Genomic DNA, 22,310 nt, shown 5'->3' on the forward strand with positions numbered 1-22,310 from the left:
AGCGGTCCGGATAGACCGAAGGCCGAAAGGCGTACCAGTCAGGCCGAAGGCTCGGGGAACGGTCCAGACAGGCTGAAGGCCCAGGAGGGCGGTCCAGACATGTTGAAGGTTCTGAGAGTGGCCCAGATAGACTGAAGGCCTGGAAAGGCGGTCCAGTCATGCTGAAGACTCTGTATGTGTTAGTAGATCTGTATGCGGAGAATGAGTGACTATGTCGCCATGCAATAGTAGTTGATATGGTCTGGCCCCAAGTATTGATCATGATGATGAAGTTGGCTGGAAGCCGTGCGTGGGTCTCGTTAGTTATGTGATCGGATTCGGAGTATATGGGAGTTCGAGAATAGCAGTTGCGCTACATGGATAGTGTAGAGTGGAGTTTAGCCCAGTGGCACTTATAGGTGCGGTAAGGGTTGTTGAGTAGACTTCCTGGAAAGGAAAGGGATGTAGCTCCGGAAGGAGTGTGGGTCCTCTGAGAGGAAGGCAGCAGAGTAAAAGGCTGATCGAAAGTGCTTCGGTTATTGGTAGTAAGCACTGGGATTGTACCAGATATATGGAAGCACATACGGGTTGGATGCCCGTTGAGGTTGTGGCAATGTTGGATGATGCGCAGGCATGTTTTCAGTCTCCTTGGAAGAGGAGGAGGATAGTGGTTCCAGATTGGAGATTGGGACAGAGGAAGGTGAGTCAGCAGGATAACAGACTCGAGAGTAGTCTGGACCGGTGCTGAGGACTGTATAAGGATATTACAGTCGGAGGTCAAGGACCTAGAGATCGTGATAGGGAGGTGTGAGTGGGTTGCACTCCGTGGTGTCGAACCGAAGGGTTCGAGGGTGACGCAAGGACAGGTCCTTAGTTCCGAGTATGGTTGTAGTCATGAGTTATGTATGCGAGGGTATACCATCCCAGGGATGTCTGGACCCGTAATAGGCGTGCCTGGTATTCCAGCCCGAGGCTGATTGGGCCAGGTACGAGTGGTTACATGTTATAGTTAGTTGATTTTGGGAGAGGAAGGATGTAGTATCCTGTCAGCACGTAAGGGACAGATTCATAGGGGGAAACAGGATTCGTTCCAGGTTGCAAGTTATCAGGGTTATCGCCAATTTTGGGTGAAGGAAGATGGATTAGTGTCTTGGCAGAGCTCAGTGGGTGTTTGTGGTATCTAGCGTTCGCAGGGCGCGAAGGTGTGTTCCTGATTTGAAGGGTTAGTATTATCGGGTGATTCGTGGTTAATTCGTGGTGCTATTGAGTTGAAAGGCCGATGATCGGCTTGGAGTAGTGGCAAGGATGCCACGTGAGAATGAGCCATTTTAAGAGAGATGCAGAAGTAGGGTTTGTAAGAGCATGAGTTGATTGAGAAATCGAAGTCTGCAGTGCAAGGGGTTTGTTTTGAAGCGTATACTGTAGTAGGCTTCGAGGATGAAGCCTAATTTAAGTGGGGGAGAGTTGTAACACCCCAAATTCCAGAGGTGCTATTGAAGGACTTAAAGTGTAAACTAAGGAAAGGGACTCGACGAGTAGGCATGCTTACTCGTCGAGTCGGAGCGGGAATCTGTCGCGGGTTAAGTGGCCAACTCGCCGAGTCGGCGGCTTGGACTCGACGAGTTGGTGCTGTAGAGAGAAAACCCTAATCCCGGGGGTTGTGCCCTATATAAAGAACATTATAACCCACCCTTAGCCTCTTTGCTACCCTTTTGAGATCCAGAAACCCTAATTTTCGTGTGAGACTCCATTGTTGAGGAGATTGGAGCTTGGAAGAGGAATTTGGTGGAAGGAGCTTGAGAAATTAGAGGCTAGCATCAAGGGGCTTGTGTAGATCTGGAATCTACATCAGTTTGGGTACATCTCAGAGGTAAGGAGCCATTATCTTAAGCTATATCCTTTTTGGTTTATCCTTGGTGGTTGATTTGGAGTTCCTTAGCTTGTTTGAGATCTATTTCGAGTTAGAGGCTTAGATCTGAGGTTGCTACTTCAGATCTAGGCTTATGATGGTCCTTAATGTCATAAAGCTCCTGTCTAAGAGTTATTGGTGAAGCCCTTTGTCATAAACCCTAGCCCTAGAGTGTTTTGGGCTTATATCTCCTTGGTTTCACGTAAAGTTTGCAACTTTATGTGAGGGTTAGGCTGTAGAAGAGTGGATCTATGGATTGGAGCCCCTGCATGGCTCGAAAAGCCTCTGTATGGATTGAGAACTGAAGGGACTCGCCGAGTCACATGGGTGTACTTGCCGAGTTGTATGAACATGTGCATGGACTCGGCGAGTTGGAAGAACAACTCGGCGAGTCTGTTGAAGATTGCCTTGGACTCGGCGAGTCTGTTCTTGGACTCGACGAGTCTGGTCGCGGAACCCTAACCTCTTCTGGTTAAGCCTCGAATCGGTGAGTCGAGGGACGACTCTGTGAGTTGAGCAGGATGGGACTCAGAGATCATTGGACTCGACGAGTCTCGGGGCGACTCGGCGAGTTGAGTCGTGTCATGGGAGTTTCTGAGTATAGGAACTCGACGAGTCGACGGGTCGACTCGGCGAGTAGAATCAACCAGGAAGGTTGACTTTGACTGAGGACTTTGACTTTGACCAAGAGTTGACCAGTTTGACTTCCAAGGGTATTTTGGTAATTTTGGTATTTATGGAATTGGTTCTTTGGTAGTGTTCTGTGGTGAAGTTCGTGTCGGTGGTCGGAGCAGCTTGGTCTTATCTCTTCAGTCGGCAATTGTAGGTGAGTTATCCTCACTATATCGACAGGGTCTATGGCACCAAGGCCGGCCCTTTATCGGATGGAAATCCAGGTATTGTTGTTATGTTATTGCTTTGCTAGATTTGCATCCTGGTATTTAGGGTGATGTTATGTTAGTGACCTGGTTAAGGTCGGTACCCGGTATATAGGTTAATGTTATGCTAGTGACCGGATAGGTCGGAATCCTGGTTAGGATGTTGATATGCTATGTGATCTGTTAGACTGTTTGTCTGGTTAAGGATCTGTTATGTGATTAATTGTTTTATGTGCACATGGTTGTTTGACGGGGGTTGGGTTGAGGCGGATCCTGCTTTGTGCTGTAGGCCAACATACCCAGGGCGGACCGGATATTCCGAAGGCCCAGCGAGCGGTCCGGATAGGCTGAAGGCCCCAAGAGGGCGGACCAGACGTGTCGAGGCTCGGAGAGTGGACCAGGCCGACTGAAGGCCCAGTGTGGGAGGACCAGTCATACTGTAGACTCAGAGAGTGGACCAGGTGGATTGAAGGCCCGGTGCGGGCGGACCAATCACACTGTAGACTCGATGTACATGGCTAGACTCGGAGGGTGGACCAGGTGGACTGAAGGCCCGGTGCGGGCGGACCAGTCACACAGTAGACCCGATGTGCATGGCTGTTCTATTTGTGATATGTTACGAGTATGTTTATGTGTGGTTGGTATTTTGGGGGTAACTCACTAAGATTTCGGGCTTACAGTTTCAGTGTATTGTTTCAGGTACTTCAGGAGATCGTGGCAAGGCGAAGGCGTGATCGTACTGCTCCTCATGTTTTATGATTTATGTGATATGGTTCTGGGGGATACTCTGATGTTTAAACTATTTTGAAAACGAGATGTATGAACTTAATGGTTTTTGAATGAATTAAAATGTTTTAAATTGGTTGAAATTTTTGGTCGTTACAACAAGGATCTAGGAGGATGCCTTATGTGCCTGTTATGTGTTTATGAGCTTTTTGAGTTGCATGCGAGTACGGATTCCTGATTAGAGGATAGAATAGTTTGCTTGGATTATGTGGTTAGTTTTCCCAATGCCCGAATGCTGCTTTCTTTGTGCTATTGGGAGTTCTAGTTATCTCTGACTAACTAGTAAACGAATATGTTAAGTTACATATTGCGAGGACTAAATAATTTCAGAAGGTTAGGTCTAGCCTTATTTCGCAGCTCTTGTTTGAATCTAACCATTGTAGGGCAGGACCTCTCATTCGAAGAATTATCTAGTCTTAGCAATATGTAATGGTATTCGCGAGCTAGTTAGGGGGAGATAATAGGAACTTCTTATGCAGCTGATGGCAGATAGTGAGTTGGAGGATACCCTAGGGCAAGCCTAGGATGAGTTTAGTGCTGGGAGCAGAGGAAGTAGTGAAAGGGACTTGGTGGAGTCGAGGCAATTCTTGAGGAAAGTACGGATAGATGTGGAAGGTAGTATGGGCCCGTACTACTGAAAGCAGAGGATCCGTACTCGATTCAAGAAGGGCTGAGATAAAACCAGGGAACTTGTAGTGCGTGTGTAATCCCTCAGTAGAGATGTGTATTCTGATGGTAGTTACGATATGTTTTGAGAATGGTGACGCTACGGGGTAGACCAGTTGACGGATCAGGCGCCGGAGAAGGATCAGGCTCGGGTTCAGGAACCGAGCAGCTCGAGGAGCGGATGAGGGAGTTTGTATCAGCTGAGATTACGCGCAGTATTCTAGATCAGACTCCTGTGATCTTTGGCACGGTAAAGGAGGGCATATTGGATATATTGGATGAGAGGCTGGGAGCCTTCCGCGCGGAGATGGTGGCCATGATGGGAGCGCGTACATTGACATTCCGAGAGTTCAGAGTTTGTGGTGCACCAGATTACCATGGGGCTAGGGACCCCATCGCTAGCAGCAGGTGGTTGGCCGATGTTGCCAACGCTTTCCGTACGAGCCGGTGTCCCGAGGGGGACAAGGTCTGACTTGCCTCCTATCTTTTGAAGGATAGAGCACGGGATTGGTGTGAGTAGGTTGGACATGCCATGGGGGATGATGTCGCGTTGGACGCGATGACATGGAGTGATTTCTCAGCCAGGTTCAAGGCCGAGTTTGCACCGATAATTGAGGTGCAGCAGCTAGCACGGGAGTTTCAGGACCTCCGGCAGACGACTGAGACTGTGGCGGAGATTACTGCCAAGTTTAGGGAGAGAGCTCTTCTTGTTCCGCAGTATGTCGCGGACGAGGAGATGAAGAAGGCCCAATATCACGAGATGCTGAGGGCTGACATCAGGGAATTTGTGAGCAGGTCTAGCTGCAAGACGCTGGAGGATATGACTGCTTGAGCCAGGGAGAGGGAGATCGACCTAGAGCACCTCAGGAAGAGGAAGCCGGATGAGATTCAGGTAGCCACAAGATCAAGCAAGATACCCAAGGGGTCAGAATCGAGGTCGAGGGACTATCAGGGCCGCAGCCGATGCGGGAAGTGTGGTAGGACGCACGAGGGTGTGTGCATGAGCGGTAGTGGTGGTGAATCTGGCTGCTTCAAGTGCGGTCGGACTAGTCATTTTAACAGACATTGTACAGCTACCACCACCCAGGGATCAAACCTGATATGCTTTCATTGCAATCAGCGGGGCCACAAGAAGGCCCACTGTCCGAGTTTGGCTCCGGCGAGACAAGTGATAGCAGCTGCCCCTGCGACTTTGAGGATCACCGACGGCCGTCAGGGCCGAGCGGAGGCACCTGCGGTGAGGAGCAGGGCTTTTCAGTTGTCTACAATGGAGACGCGAGCAGCACCGGACGTTGCAGGTGTGTATCTTTTGTCTTCCTGTCAGCTTTTATGCATGATTATATTGTTATGGGACTGCATCTATGTTAGTGTATGTATGCTAGAATTTCATTTTTGTTCGTGACCGGATTATATGCCATCTGCATACCATGGATTTTAGAGTAGTAGTTCGGAGTTGTACCCTTTTTAGAGCGGGATCTCAGAATATGGTTGTTGTAGCAAGGATGATTGGAACTCAGGAAGCATTCTGTTAATCTTCAAGATCAGTTCAGATTTTGTATTAGCGAGTTTTGGGTCACTAGCAGAGGTAAGCGTTGGATTATCAGCGGATTGGTCATTGGATGATAGGAAGGATTGGGAATCCTTTCCAAGCTAGTTGAATCGAAGTGGGGGAGAACCCTCCAAGTATTCCAGAACAGAAGTAATGCGAAACTAGGATGAGTTCGCAACCTTTGAGAAGGGAGTAAGCCAGCCCAAGGGGCTAGGAGGGTAGAGGAGTGCACGAGTTGGGAGTTTGGGAAACCTCCCAACGTTGAGTTCGTGCATTGCGATAGTCGATGGCTGGTTTGGGAAACCAGATTGGAGAGTCTCCAGCAGGACTCAAGTGAGTCAAGACGTTAGACTGCGTGAATGTTTGGCGTGGAATGTTTCGGGTTGAAAGGCAGTGGTCGAGACAGCATGGAGAGTGTTGTAAGACTGTGGGTTAGCCGCAACATGCATTAGCAGCTAGTTAAAGGAGTGTGGGCGAGGGCCCGTATCTCATAGTTAGCGGAGTATGGGCGAGGCCCGTATCTCCTAGTTAGTATGATCAGGATTAGGAAGGGTTAGTTCGTTGAGATTCAGTGTGGAGTCAGGCCTGCGTAGCCCTAGATAGGTGAAACCTGAGGGAGAGGCCACTCCAAGATATAGTTGGGTGAAACCCGTGGGCGAGGCCCGTATGAGCGTAGCAGCGCAGGTGGGACCTGGTAGAGACCTTTAGGGTCAAGATAGGGTATCAGAGATCCCAGGATTTATAGAGCCTGAGAGGCAGAGTAGAAGGAACAGTTTTAGGCAGCCGAAGCTTTCTTCAGAAGTCGCTAGGAGCGACTGAGAGACTGAGTGTGGGTGTAGTAACCGGTGGGAGTCCGGTAACCCAGATAATGGCAGATCAGTTGGGACCAGGGTGGTCTTGGTTCATCCGAAGAGCGGATAAGAGACAGCAGAACCTTCGGGCAGGGGCAGTGATAAGAGGATTCGTGCGTGGAAGTAGTTAGTTGACTGAGAGGTGCTAAGCCACTAACAGCGGGATTAAATAATCTCAGAGTGAGTGATTTGACTCTGTTGCGCAACTCTCGTTTGAGTCTAACCGTTGCAGGGATGAGTCTTTTACTCGAAGGATTATCTGATCCATTCACTGGGAGGGGTTTTCAGCATCAAGTTATAGAAAGAGAAAGCATTCAGTGGGTATGAGTGAAGTAACCAACACTGGGAGTCGCTGGAGATGTAGATACAACGAAGGGTATGTCCTTCACTGAGAAAGGAAAGGTTGTTGTTTTTGGGAAGTTGCCTTGGGAAGGACAGTGAACGCGCAGGAGAAAGGGGTGAACCCCTAGGAAGTCCAGCATAAGTACTCGGGGAGTACCGAAAGGATTGTCAGTTGGGTAAGAGTCGTGTTCCTAGGATTTTTGGTGATTAGATTGCTCTCGAGGTTCTTATCTTCGAGGATTAATTTGGCTGAGTGATCGGCCGGAAGGTCAATAGGAGTGGTCCTTCGAGAATCGGATCCAACAGGTGATGTATGCATCGGACAAGAATGTTGTGAGCAGATTGCAGGATAGTTGGCCGTAGCGGACTTCGAGGACGAAGTCTAGTTTAAGTGGGGGAGAGTTGTAAAACCCTGTTTTGAAAGTATCCCTTTATGGATTTCAGAGGCCAAGGCTAGGGGCGTTTTAGTCTTTAATGGGTCTTAAGTTTTTATTCGAGAGGTTTTGGGTCGGGGTGTGTTGCTAGAAGCGTAGGGCTTCTCGCCACCTTTTCGTGGAAATAAAGTTCGTCAGAAACGGACTTGGAATGAAGGAGTTATGACACTTAGAAGTTATTGGCAGAAATGGCCCCTAATGGAAATAAATAATAAGTAAGGACCTTGCATGCAAATTGAAGGGCGCGTGAGTACACCCAGCGTATAAAAGGAAATGGTCGCGGGTGTTTTTGGCGTACGCCTATCGTACAGGATGTACACCCAACGTACGTCCAGTGTCCAGAAACCCTAATTTTAGGGCCAACCTCTATATAAAGAACATAATGGCTCAAACCCTAGCCTCCTTATCTGTCCACCAACCTCAGAGAAACCTTAGAACGCCTCATCTCTTCATCCTTGGGTGATTTTGACTTCAAGAAGCTCATTTTGGTGGTGTAAGCTTGGAAGAGGAAAATAAGAAGTTGGCAAGGAAGAACTTGGGAAGTTGGAGCTCATAGCTCTGGGATAGCATCATCATTTGGGACTCTTTGGAGGTATAAAGTTCATAACTTTACCTAAGAATGCTTAGATCTAGTGTAGTTGGGTTTTGGAGTTATTTTGGTCCCAAGAATGGACCTTTATGATGAAACCTCGTTTTTGAGCTTAGGGTTGCCACCCTCAGAGCTAAAAGGGTCCCATAAGCAGTAAAGTCTCCATCTTGAATGTCTTAATGGGTTCATGCATGAGATCTAGCCATCTTCATGGAAGTAATACATCATTTTTGGAGTTTCGGCTTGTTTGGGCCAAGTAAAGTCATCAAGTCAGTGACTTTTATGGATTAGGATGATGAAAAGGACTTGGATCTGTAATTGTAGCTTCTGGATATGAGTATTAAGCACTTAATGAGAAATAGACTTAACAGAGGAGTACGCTGAGCGTACATGCAGGTACGCCCAGCGTACGCATCATTTGGCCATTACGCTTAGCGTACATCGGAGTACGCCCAGCGTACTCATCAGATATGGGCCTTATGGATTTTCGGCCTCGGTTTGGGCCATGTAGTGGATTTTGGGTCTTTGGGCCTTAATGGGCCATCAGAAGTCATATATTATGGGCCAAGAAAATGTTTGGGCTTAAGGCAAGGCCCATTAGGAGGGATTGGGCCCAATTTAGTAGATTGGGCCATTAGTGGGCTTGGGAAGCCTACCTAATGTTGGGCCTTTTTAGATCATGGTTTGGGCCTTAGTTATGGACCAAGTGGACTAGGGGTAAAATGGTCATTTTACCCTAAAGAGAATTATTGTTTTGGACTAAGTGTCATTTTGATATTGGTAGCTCGGGAGTCGAGAGATCAGCAGTTCAGGAATCTGCCAGTCAGCAGTCAGAGGAGTATCAGCAGGTTTTCAGCAGTGCGAGGTGAGTCTCCTCACTGTGTGCATGGGTCTACGGCCACAATGCCGACCCATTATGTTTGTGTATATTAGGAAGACCCAGGGGTTAGCCCTAGGCATTTTTATGATATATGTTCCGGATTACGATCCGATGTCGGGCGAGGCCCAAGGTATGTTAGTATGCTAGAGGTCTTTGTGATTCTTGCATATGCTGGTAGTATGTTTCCGGACCAGGGTCCGATGTCGGGGTAAGCCCGAGGAATGTTATATGTTGCATAGTAGAGTATACTTGTTGTCTTTGTGATACATGTATGTTCCTGGTAGGGAGGTGAGTGTGGGCGAGGTCACATATCTCACCACTAGCCGAGTGTGGACGGGGTTCCACGACTCATCAGTAGCAGAACAGGGACGAGGCCTTAGAACAGGAGTACAGTAGAGTATGTTACCTTATGTGCTAGTATGTTATATGTTTGTAGGTGTATATTAGGCGAGGCCAAGAGGCAGGCGGGACCTATGAGAGACAGATCTATACCGGGCGGGGCTCGATGCCAGGCGGGGCCTGATGCCGGGCGGGGCCCGATACCGGAGAGAGTCCGATGCCGGGACTAGTCCCGATGCAGCGGGCGAGGGCCCAGTATGTGGTTATGTGCATGGTATGTGGTAGTATGGGGAACTCACTAAGCTTCGTGCTTACGGTTTTCAGTTTTGGTTTCAGGTACTTCCGGTAGCGGAGGGAAGAGCTTGGGATGATCGCATGGCACACACCAAGAAGTTTTAGCCTGGGATGTTTTTACTCTGATAAAAAGAATATGTTTTGAGATGATACTCTGAATTGATATGTCAACTTTTGTTTATGGATGAAATGATTTGATAATTAATGATTTAAAAATGAAATTTTTGGTCATGACTTTTGGGATGTTACATGATTCAAATTTTTGCAAAAAAAAAAAAGGAGAAATCTACAACTTTCATGTTTTACAGTTTTCTAATTCTATCATAGTTGAAATCAATGTGGAAGTCGGCCTTCATATGCTACAGGAAATATAGAAATCACAAATGAAAAATTCCATAGCTCTTTCCCATACAACATCTCACATTATCATTAATGATCACTTAGGGATATTGTTGATACTTGAAGCGAACCAATAGAAAAGCATCCCTAAAGAGTTGAGAATAAGGGAAGCATAAAGATGAGAAACAAATCACATATTAGAGAAGCGAATAGATGGAGTGCGAAGTGAAGCTTGTGGCCATACCTTCTATCTATGTCATGTCTCTAGTATACCTTGACATGTATTAAGATACTAGAGTTAGGTATATATGTGTATCAGTTGGATTTGGTAGTAGTTAAGGTTATATCATACCTTCTATCTATGTCATGTCTCTAGCATACCTTACTTAGTCTCCATATATAAATAAATGTTATGTATTCAGTTGTAAGTAGTGCACATACTCATTCATAATTATATTATCATCAAGTTACAATATAACTATATTCTTGTACATATTGATCTTTTCTTATTTATGCATGCTTATTGTCTGTTTATGTATTATGTCTTTCTAATTCAACAACTTATTAGCTTCTTGTTTTGAGCTTAAGATCATTAACTCCAAAAATGTTTATAATCCTTAAAAACACTAAACGTTAATGCAAATTTAAATTATTAACATAGGAAAAACTTACTCGAATATGTTTATCCGACCTCTTGTCATATTCAAATATCACGAGTTGGGGACATTTTTCACTATTATGCAATTAAAAAAGGAAAAATAAGCTCAACCTATTTTTTTTTTTTTTTGCTTAAATATGGTGGACCACATCTGCATATTAATTTCCATTTTTGTAGGGTGCCCTAGGAAGTATATGGTTAATTTAGAAAAAAAAATGCTACTTTTCTCTTTAATTTTTGTAAATTCTCAAGAAAAATAATTAAATTTCTCAAAAATTGTTCAACACATCTGTAAAAAAGTAAACACTTATAAATGCATACTTGACAAGTTATCTTAGGCTGTGAGGTATACTCCTCACCCACCATGCGACCACCTCAGTGTAACATCTTGAAATTGGGCCTACAACTTTTGGCCATTTTAAGAAAAATTTAAATTATAATAAACCAAAATAAATATACATTGATAATAAAAATGATAAAAATAAAATAAATAATAGTCATATGGCGATTTTATGATGACATAATAAGATTAGAATAAACAATTGGATTTTTGAAGAAATTATAGAGCATGGAAATAAAGTTGCCTTATTGTAAAACTTATAAGGGTAGTGTTGACATGATGAATCACCATCACCGTTTAATTTAAGGGTATGAGTTTTGGGCTTAATTGTAAATTTCAATACTTTCACTAAAAGTCCAAAATATTAAGGTGGTCTAATTATAATGGACGAAACTTGGGGTTTATTTGTGACAAATGATGAAAGATAAGAAGCTAGACCCTTTTTCTCTCCTCTCATTTTCTCCAAATCGAATATAAGGGTGTGTTCGGCAAAATTAGCTGGCAGCGGGTAGTAGCGAGTAGCATGTAGTTTGTAGCTTGTAGCGTTTTGTTAAACGCTACATGAAGTAACATTTGAATTTGAAGCATTTTGTTTAAACTAAACGCTAGAAACTTGTAATGCCAAACAAGGCTTTCTATTCAAAATGAATCGTTTTGTTAAACGTTAGAAGCTAGAAGCTCTCAGACACTCCCAAACTCTCTTTGTCGAACATGCCCTAATTGTGAAGATGGAGAGAATTGGCGATTTTAGTGGACTAAATGAAGATCTAAGGTTAAATTGATGATGATGGAGATAGGGTTTCAACATGAAGCTTAAAAGGCATAACCACTTCCATTGCCATTTAATTTTCGATCTAGGGTTTTTTCATGGAGCTAAATCTGAATTTTTTTTCATCAAAATTGTTTTGTTTTGGTTTCTAATGTTTCTTTAGTGATCTAGACCATTGTGGGGTTACCATTTGCTCAATATATAGTGATCTTGAACTTGTATTTCATCTAGAATGACTTTACTTGGAGACTTAAAATATACGTGACAAGTGGCGCTTCCATGTAGTATACACACATATTTCCTTGTTATAAACAACATAACTTTGGCAACGCAATGACATACTAATCATTACCTAGTGGGAGTAACATAATCTATCTTGATATTAGGTATGAGAAAGTAGTAGTATATCATTTCAAACTTGCGGGTTCATAACCTAATTCCTATACTATGCATCTAACTCATGTATTAAAAATTCATATATATATATATATATATATATATATATATATATATATATATATATATATATATATATATATATATATAGGCTTAGCTTATTTTGTTTTTACTAACTATTGTGTGCCAGAATGCACAGATCTGGACCACCGGATGAAATAGTATCAAATGTCATGATCTGAGGGTCTATGATATTAGAATAGGATAACATGTACCATATTATCACACAAATTTCAGCATAAGGGCATTTTAGTCAATTAACCTATATCAAAAAAGGAAATTTTCGGATTTTTAGGGATAGTTAATTCCTTTATTTTTAAAAATTTGAATATTTTAAATTAATTCAAATTTAAAAATCCGATTTTATTATGTTAGAATGATAGAATGCCAACCATAAACTAGTAAATATATTTTTCGATTTTATTCTGTCAGAATGACAGAATGCCAACCATAAACTAGTAAATACATTCTGAAAGAATACACAAAATTGACATTAACAAAATGAAGTTCTGTGACATTCTGTTAGAATGATAGTTTATAACATCATTTAAGAAAACATATATAAAAAGAAAACATGAATAAATACATTATGAAATAATACACAAAATCGATTCTTGAACTAATAATACATCAAATAATTACATTGTATTATTGTGATACAAAAAACATTCTTGAATAATAACATTCTCAAAGAATAAAAAATGTAATTCTTAAAAAATAACAACATTCTTAAACTCTGAGTGTGATCAATCTTTGATTCATTCTTCAAGTCATACCTATCAGGTCTTGAAGCCATTCTTCAAGTCATTCCTCACAAATGCATTGCTAAATATTTTGTGGTGATACATGTGTAACAACTACAAATTAAACATATAAATAATTAACTAAGATTTTATGAGAATAACTGCCATGAAGTCTAGCATTCTATGAGAATATCTGCCATGAAAATCAAATTATATAAGAATAACATTCTGTGAGAATTATGTTAATCGAGGCTCACCATCTCTTGTATGTGATTGTATGTTCTTTAAGCATTCTGCATTCTGTAAATATCCTGCAAAAATGATTGATTATGTAAATATTCTGCAAGAATGATTGTGTAAATATTCTTTCAGAATGGCTGTGAAGATTCTTAACAAGAGATTAACAGCAACAATGACAACATGTAACACTATATTTGTTGGGTAAGCTAATGAATGAATCAAAGTACAAGTTTAACATATTGTCATACAACTAGCCACCACATATATGCCACATAATTGATATTCATCAAATTCAGAATTTTTTAACCATAATTCTCTTTGTAATAACAATATAGTCGATACTCATTAGTATATAAACATCATGAATCTATTTTGGATTCCATAATATAAAAATGATTTCATATAATGTATCCAAATACTTAATTCCAAATCATAATTAATGCATACCGCTTTGCTCCAAATGCTCCCAATTACCTTAGTTGCTCATGAAAGGTCATTAAAATATATTACTTACAATTAGTCAAACAAAAAAAAATCAATGATGATCAATATCATTTGACATTACATATTTTCCCAATTAGATTCTATCATTTAATAATCTCATATACCAAAAATTAAGAATGTTACATGTGTAAATCAAAAGGGAGGTGTGGGTGTATTACTCGTGATACCTAATTAAAGATCTTTTAACAGTAATTATCTAGTATTCATTTTGTGCACACAACAAAACTCAAATAAATTTATATCACATATATTGGAATTGGGATAAACCAATAAATAATTGAGACGCGTTGAAGGGAAAACAAAAAATAACTCACCTTTGACTAGTCGGCGGTGATTTTATCAAAGGAAAAGTGGAGATGAGATTTTTAATTTATTAGAAGAGAGGGTATATGATTCTTCATTTTTGTGTGATCAGCAACGTCTCTAATCCCCCATTTTCTATTCTCTTTAGAAATTACAATTAGGCGATGGTTTTTTTCCTCGATTCACTCTAAAAAACGAGCACATACCTTGGTTTTGATGTGTTGTTGGCCGGTATAGGGAAATAATAAGTCAGCGGCGGTGGCTATGAGGACGAAGGATGGCGTCGTCAGTGGCTACGTCTGATGGTATTCACGGAGACGAATCACAGATTTGGTAGATGAGGGTGTACGTGCGTATTTGGAGAAAACGGTGGTTATGAGGATTTTCGTGATTTAGGGTTTGATTCTTGATGATCGATTGTAGAAGAAGAAGCAGAAGCGGTGGATCAGAAAGGATGGTGAGTTCTATTTAGGGCTAATGTTGTAAATTTATCTTTGCTTATTGCTTGATATCAGGAATATTAATTATCTACCATAATTAACTATGCAAAGATTACAATAATACCCTTAAATGATTTATTTTATGATTTATTTTTTCCTAAATTCCTATTGGTGCATTCATGCACACAATAATTGCTAGAAACATTTGAACCAACCTCTCTCTCTCTCTCTCTCTCTCTATATATATATATATATATATATATATATATATATATATATATATATATATATATATTCCTACCATTGGCGTATCTCCTCCATGAAATGTTAGTGAACTTCCCCATGACGTATAAGCATGGTAAAAAGGTCTTTGTATCCTTCTGAAAATTTGTTAAAGAAAATGATGAATTAGAAAATGGTGTATATCATGTTTTATAATCATAAACAAAATACTATATTTACTTACCATAAACAACTTTAGGATCCATTACGGTTGTATCTCACTTATTCTTCTTCTTCATGTATTGATCGTCTTGGAAGCATGAACGTGTTAGGGGTAATGAGCCTCTTAAGTTGATAAAAGAGGTAAATGGTTTCTTGGATTTTGTTAACTGTCATTTTGGGGTAAATAATGAAAACTAGACCATAACTAAGATTGTAATGGTGGTAAAATACAACCCCAAGGAGAAAAAAAAAAACAATTGGGATGAAAATACCCTCTTGTGCAAAACATGTGATGCCCGTTGACATTTCAATTTAGACGGGGTTAGTGGTCAGAACCAATATTGAAAAAAATAGAAACCACGAAAACCAAATTGATACAAATCAAAATTTTTGACCAAAATTTCGATATTTGGTAAACCACACATACTATTTCTGAAATTTTGTCATAATTTTTTGAAGTTGTTAACCTTTTTTTTGTTGTGGAGGTTTTTGCGATATTCTCCAAGTTTCTCTCGTTAGATATGGAAGCCATGGTGGTCTAACTGAAAACTTTTAAACTTCATGGGCCAAAAGTAAAGGGCAAAACTACAGTCTTTCCAAATCGAACAGGAGGTGGGGCAAAAAAGGGGGATACAGGGTCAATTCTCAGTTTCTGAAGATCTTGGTTTAAGCAAGCGATCTTTGTTATTCGGGTCTTCTTCTCAACCTGCTCTGGTAATCATCTCCCTTTCCGTTTCTTTCTGGTTAATTGTGCGTAGGGTTAACTCGACACTCGTTTGTGAATTTAAGTCTGATTTTGTTGTTGTTTTGGCGTTCACCCGCTTCTTAATTATGTTTCTTCACTACAGTAGCGAATATCGTTTCACTCGAAGGAATTGTGCTTTAATTTATTATCACCATTGGTGACCACTACTAATTGTGGGTGAATGATGTTATAATCAATTAGAGGAATTGTTTATTTTTCACTCAGTTTTACTGTTACTCTGAAGTGTATTGAGACTTATGAAAGATTACTCAATTTGCATTAGCTCGAAGAAGAGGTGTATGTGTTAAAAATTAAAATCAACAAGTTTGTTAAAACGTTTTGAATTTTGGGATCTCGTGAGCAACTTTTTCTATGGTTTTACTTTTCATATAGTTACTTGATGTTAATTCAAGAACATCATGCGCACAAGTTCATATTTTGAATCAAGATTTGACTATTAAAAGTTACATTTGTAACTGATATGGATCTATATCACTTTGATAGATAACAAAAGTAGGATTGCATAACAAATTCATGGCGTCAAAAGGTGAAAAGTTCTTATTAGCCATGAACACTGTAAATTTACCATTTTATCCCTTCTTTTTTTATGCTTATTTTAATAAAACTACTTTCTCATGGTTTTTGTGGTTTCATAAATCGTTCTACATTGATTCCTAGTTAAGAAAGAAATACCCTTTATGAAAATATAAATAAATCATATGATTTTGTTATGAATACAAAACAAATGTACACAATGGTTTTCAGATTGTGGTGTTGGCATTCAAATGGAACAAGTTCTTCACCAATTTGTAAAACTATCAAAAATTTATTAATTATCTTATTTTTTTTTATCAAAATTTATAAAAACCTCTAATTTTTTTTACTAATATCATCTTCTAGGTCAAAGTCAACTTTCATGGACCGATGGAGTGGAATATTGAAGGTACCTTTGTTCAAAGGAAGCAGAGGTCTCTACAAAGTAGCAGCATCTCTTTGTATTTCATCTTCTTCTCAAATCCCAATTGTAAGTCTATCAAAATCCAAAACACCACAAACTTATAGTCTCACTTACATTTTCACATTTTGGAATTTCCAAAATTACCCTTTTTTTGCATACTATTACTAACAAACTTTCTAGAGGAAAATGGTTTGATTGCAATGAAAAATCTCTAGTATGCTTGTTCAAAATACGAATTAAACTTTTAGATTTTTTTTTTTGCTGATGTGGCGTATGTAGGTGCCTTCAATGAATGCTATATTTTTCAATGGGGATAGAGTGAAAGGCACTGGGAATCCAGTGATTGAAAGGCTTTCAGATCTTGAAAAGATTGGTGAAATAATGGTTTCAAAACTTGGTGAAAATGTTAATGTTTGGGTTATTGAAGCTTCAAAGTTTAATGGACCTTTTGCTGTTTATAAAGATTTTATTCCTTCAGTGAACAAATGGGGAGAACCAACATCATATGATCCAACTGGATTTCCTGCTTCTAATTCCCTTGTTTCACTCCTCTCAAGTTGTCTCACAGAGGTAATAATAACTTTTAAAAGTATTTATATTTTTTAATTTTTGTTGTGGTTAATGATAATGGAAAATCGAGTTAGTTATGGTGGGATTGGAGAGGGAATGGAATGGTTCATTCTGTTGGAATGAGAAAAAGCTGCTTGTTTTGCTTGATGGAATGGAATGGACCATTCTTTTCCTTCCATTTTGTTGAGAGGATTTTTCCTTTTTCCATTCCATTATGGAATGGAATGAGAAATTGTATATAAACCTTTTTTTTATGTATTAAAGCTTAAAGGCCATGAAACTTTTTCTCAAATTTCTATCGTTTTAATTAAATTAAAATTTTATTTTCTAAAGTTAACTATATATATTTTGTTATAACTTATAATCTTATTAGGGTTTAATGAGAATTTATTGTATATAAACCCTTTTTTATGAATTAAACTTAAAGGCTATGAAAATTTTTCAGAAATTTTTATCATTTTAATTAAATTACAATTTTTTTTTCTAAAGTTAACTATATATATTTTGTTGTAACTTATAATCTTATTAGTGTTTAATGAGCTTTTATTGTATATAAACCCTTTTTTATGTATTAAACTTAAAGGCCGGGAAACTTTTTCAGAAATGTTTATCATTTTAATTAAATTACTGTTTTATTTTCTAAAGTTAACTATATACTTTTGTTATAACTTATCATTTTATTAGTGTTTAATGAGCTTTTATTGTATATAAACCCTTTTTATGTATTAAAATTTACAGGCCATGAAATTTTTTCAGCATTTTTTTATCATTTAAAGTAAATTATAATTTTATTTTCTAAAGTTAACTATATATTTTTCGCTATAACTTATAAATCTAATTTTGGTTTAATGATATTTTATTATGTTTATACTTTATTTCTTCCATCAACTATAATAAACATATAGAGTAAATTTAAAACTATACCATATATTTACATATAACAAAAAAAAAAAAAATTGTAGAAAAAATATTTATGGATTGTAATAACTCATTCCATTACTCTCCTTATAATTTTACTCGGCCCATTCAATTCCTTTGTCATTTCATATTTTCATTCCTAGACAAGTTTTCTGGGGCTATCTTCGATGATTTGGATGACAAGGGCATTTATGTCTTTTTTACCGACAAAATATTTCACTATTTGTCCCATTAACATCAACCCTAGTCTAAGTTCCAGTCCAATGCACACCAAACAATATACAATCTGTCATGTCATGTCAAATTTATTTTTGTACTTCAGAGGATCACTATTTTTCCTCCTTATTTTCAGGCGAAAAATATTCTTTCAAGTAAAGTTGTAGAACCAATTTCAACAGAACCTCCAATTTCATGTTTTTCACAACCAAAAACATATCTTTTTGGATTTAGCAAGGGCGGAACGATAATTAACCAACTAGTCACCGAACTTGCATTCTCACAAGTCACAATCCCCTCCCATTCCCAAAACAAGAATGAAATTATACCAACTTCAAAGGAAACCCTTCTAAACAGTGTAACCGAAATCCATTATATAGATGTTGGTTTAAACTCTAATGGAGCATACATTAATGACCAAAATGTGATTGAAAAAATCTCTAAACGTGTGTTGGAAGTGGGCCTACGTTTACGTTTTGTTCTTCATGGGACACCGAGACAATGGCGTGATAGTATGAGGGTTTGGATTGGGAATGAAAAAGACACCATGATTCGTCTGCTAAATGATGTATGTAAAAAAAGTGATGAAAAGTTGATGGTTTGTGAAAGGTTTTATTTTGCGAATAACCACGCGAATATGCAAATGCATTTTGAAGTAATTGAAAAAATGGATATAAGTTGACTCTCCTAAAAACCTTAAACCATAAACCTTAGATTTTCCAAATGCGTTTAGTATCATGTGATTTAAATTTAAATCAGGTATCAGGACCAATCCATATTGGAAATGAAACTCTTACACTGTCAGCTGGACTGTGTATTAGATTAGTGACTTGACTTGTGTAAAGAAGTTGGAGATAGGTGATTTGTGAATATATTTATAATGTGATCCTAAATGTTAAATCAATAATGAATGTGTTGAAAATTATGAAGTTTATTTTGTGAATTTATGCATGTTTTTGTAGTTTTTTTTATATCTACATACAATTTAATGGATCAATAATCATATCTCTAAAAATAAGATCATGTTTTTGTATTTTGTTTTTTTTAAATTATTGGTCAGTTTTGAACTTTTCAATGTCTCTTAATGGGATGCGTTTATGTAAAGGCCACAAGTGTGATGATACGCGTATGAGACATAAACTATAGAAGTTCAAAAGTAGAGAAAAGAACAAATATTCTAGGAGAATGTTGTTGTATCCATTTAAATTTAATTAAAGTCATTGAGATATACTTATAGAAATCTAAAATCTAAATATTTATTTTGTTAAGTATAAATAATAAGATACTGAAAGAATATTTATAAAATGAACAAATACTCTTTAAGAAATTTTTTATATCCTTTTATCTTATCTCAAAAATCATTATAAACATTTTGGAATAACCCTCTTTCTTTTTGGTCGTTGACTCAATGGTCCTTTAACTTCTTTCTCTTTTTTTTTTTTTTTTTTTTTTTTTTTTTTTTTTTTTATTGTAAAATATATGTTACTAATAGAGATTGGCAATTAAGATTCCAATATGTTTAAAAACTTTGATATATTCCAAAAACAAAACACATCAAATGCATGTACATTTGAATGACTCAACATTTCAACTGAACATGAAAGTTTCAAACTTTTGAAAAGACGCTTAATTTCTAAACTGTTTTTTTTCCTTGTGTACTAATTGGATTTTTCAAAAGTATGTATTTCAAGTTTGATTTGTATTTGAAAAACAAAATTAGATAAGTTGTATCACTTAATTTTCTATTTATCTTGGTTCTGCATTATCTAATAACTACTTTTTTATGTTGATTGACATCAATAAAATTAGAACAAGTGATTGGGAATGTTTTATAGAAATCTAAAATCTAAATATATATTAATTTTTGTTAAGTATTAATAGTAAGGATATATGCAAAGAATATTTAGGAAATGAACAAATGTTCTATGCGAATAATACTATGTCGTTTTAATTATTATTTTTAAAATCATTTTAAACTTTTTGTTGAAGTTTAAAAGCTACAGCTTAGCTTTAAAATTTTAAGCACAAGTATTAGATCATTTTCAATGAGAGGTTTCTAAAAGGTTTATTACATATTTAAACAATTTAGTTTTTTTTTCTTCTTCTTGTTGATTTCTTCTAAATACTTGATTACCACCAAAAAAACATTCTAACACTACACTCTTTCAAATTGTATTTTATTGTAAAAACCCATCATTTTCATATCAAGATGTTTAATAATTTCTAGCCGAAAATATCCATATTGTTGAGCTTAATTACAATCATAAAAAAACATACCACTAAAAAAATAATCCTTCTATAGTTCTTTCAAATCATATCAAACAATCACATGTGACTAAACTAAATTCTATTTTCTTAAAACATAATATTCCCAAAATAAAACCGAAAGCATTTTCATATAACATATGACCAAACAAATAATGTCAAGAAACGTATACTAAATTACTAATAACAAACAAATAACAAAACTAATGAAGTTAGAGGGCCAAATTGGACCAATTATAATAATGTGGGGCCAAAAAAAAAAGCATTGTAATCTCCGAAAGAATCGTTACATTCTAAGGGTTGTCAAATGGCGCCAAATACAAAAACCGGCATTTCCCGAACCGGTCGTTACTGTGTTTTTTAATAGTTAAGCCGGCTTTCCGGAAGACCGGAACTTGGATTCCCTCTTAAAATAAAGTACATGTACGGCCATCTGTCACTATTCACTCTATATAAAATACAAAAACAAAAATGAATATATTTCATATTATTTTTTTAATTGATATATATTTTCTAAAGAAATTATCAGTACATAAAGTTATATTAGTTATATTATATTTACTTAATTAACATAAATTAGGAATAATTATTGAGGTTTTAATAATTTTTTTCTTTTGAAAATGTTACTAAAATGGTTAGATGCATACATATAATAATCACTTTAGATAATAAATCTTTATGTATAATATGGTCAATCTTAAGCAATGTAAAAAAAAAATACATTATCTAACATTTATGTCACATAATTTGGTTAAAAGAATAAAAATTATGCAATTAATTGATGAAACTATGAAAGTAAAAGCCGGTTATTAATATTATATATATTATATAGTTATTGATTTTGTTGTCAAGATTTAAAACATTATACAGAATAAGATATATGTTTTTTTTATTAAATTGAATTAATGGGATGGAAACAAGAAACATATGGGTGTATATATAGTTCACCTGCTTCAAAACAAACATAACACACATTCATTCATTCATTCATTCCCACTTCAAGACTACAAATTATTTCAAGTTTTTGTAACGATTTCCATGTCAAAAAACCTCATCTACTAAGCTTCTCAGGTCTCTTTCTGTCTTTCTTTGTAATCATATTTATGTTTTTTGTTACATTATTTCTTTTATCTTACCACAAATAGCGAATAAGAGTTGATGTAATTTCCATTGGCTTAATGACATTGTTCTTCTTATTTATGTTAATGATATTTAATCTTGTAGGTTAATATGGTTATTGATTTATTTTTTAATTCAAACAATGAATGTCTTCGATTTTGAGGTTCAAAATATATAACAAATTTGACTCATAAGACCTAGTAACAAGAACGTATAAATATAACTAATGTGGGTTACTTAATGGGTGATTAGAAAGGTTAAATGAGAAGTTGAAACTATGATAATAAATAGATTCAAGTCATTTTGCTATATTATGTAGATAATTATCATGTAAAGTAGGCAAAGATTCAAGGCTTATGTTCATCCAGCTATAAACTTTTTCTATTATTATCATATGATAAAATTTCATGAATTTATCCAGAAAACACAAGATCCAAAAACATGATTTAAATTTTTATTAAAAGACAAAAGATCGAAGCTGTCTTCATCTAGGTAAATTTTGTTAATTATTATCATGTGAAATGGACAAACAGTGTACGGAATTTCTAATCTATCCAGAAAAACACACAGATTTAAAAATATAACCACAAAATCAAACAATGGTTTAAGAATTTGTTAACAATGATATACAGAGATTCAAGTTCTTTTGGGTTGGATATATCTTTTTGATCATTATCCCCCAAAAGTTAGATAAATTATCAAGAGTTTATAAAAAGAAAATGAAAAGATGTTTAAGCTTTTTTGCACAATAATGCAGATTCATTGGTGAAGAATCAAAGCTGAAAAA

The 22,310-nt window shown here is 37.2% G+C and overlaps 1 protein-coding gene across 1 annotated transcript; it reads left to right on the forward strand.

Moving 5' to 3' along the window:
• Window positions 1-15,226: 15,226 nt before the first annotated feature.
• On the forward strand, window positions 15,227-19,082 carry LOC145167708 (uncharacterized). Its single transcript, XM_079086941.1, has 4 exons — window positions 15,227-15,446; window positions 16,378-16,501; window positions 16,715-17,005; window positions 18,276-19,082. The coding sequence occupies exons 2-4, from the start codon at window positions 16,394-16,396 to the stop codon at window positions 18,819-18,821; spliced, it is 945 nt and encodes a 314-aa protein (XP_078943067.1). The 5' UTR covers window positions 15,227-15,446; window positions 16,378-16,393; the 3' UTR covers window positions 18,822-19,082.
• Window positions 19,083-22,310: the final 3,228 nt, after the last annotated feature.

The sequence above is a fragment of the Lactuca virosa genome, chromosome 3 (assembly GCF_052849685.1).
Source record: "Lactuca virosa cultivar CGN04683 chromosome 3, Lactuca_virosa_CGN04683_v6, whole genome shotgun sequence".
Classification (NCBI taxonomy): domain Eukaryota; kingdom Viridiplantae; phylum Streptophyta; class Magnoliopsida; order Asterales; family Asteraceae; genus Lactuca; species Lactuca virosa.

Excerpts from the sequence above, each read along its gene's own strand:
- LOC145167708 (XM_079086941.1), top strand. The coding sequence starts at position 16,394 with ATGGACCGATGGAGTGGAATATTGAAGGTACCTTTGTTCAAAGGAAGC. Across the intron at positions 16,502-16,714 it reads CTTCTTCTCAAATCCCAATT|GTGCCTTCAATGAATGCTAT; the intron begins GTAAGTCTATCA and ends TGGCGTATGTAG. Across the intron at positions 17,006-18,275 it reads TCTCAAGTTGTCTCACAGAG|GCGAAAAATATTCTTTCAAG; the intron begins GTAATAATAACT and ends CCTTATTTTCAG.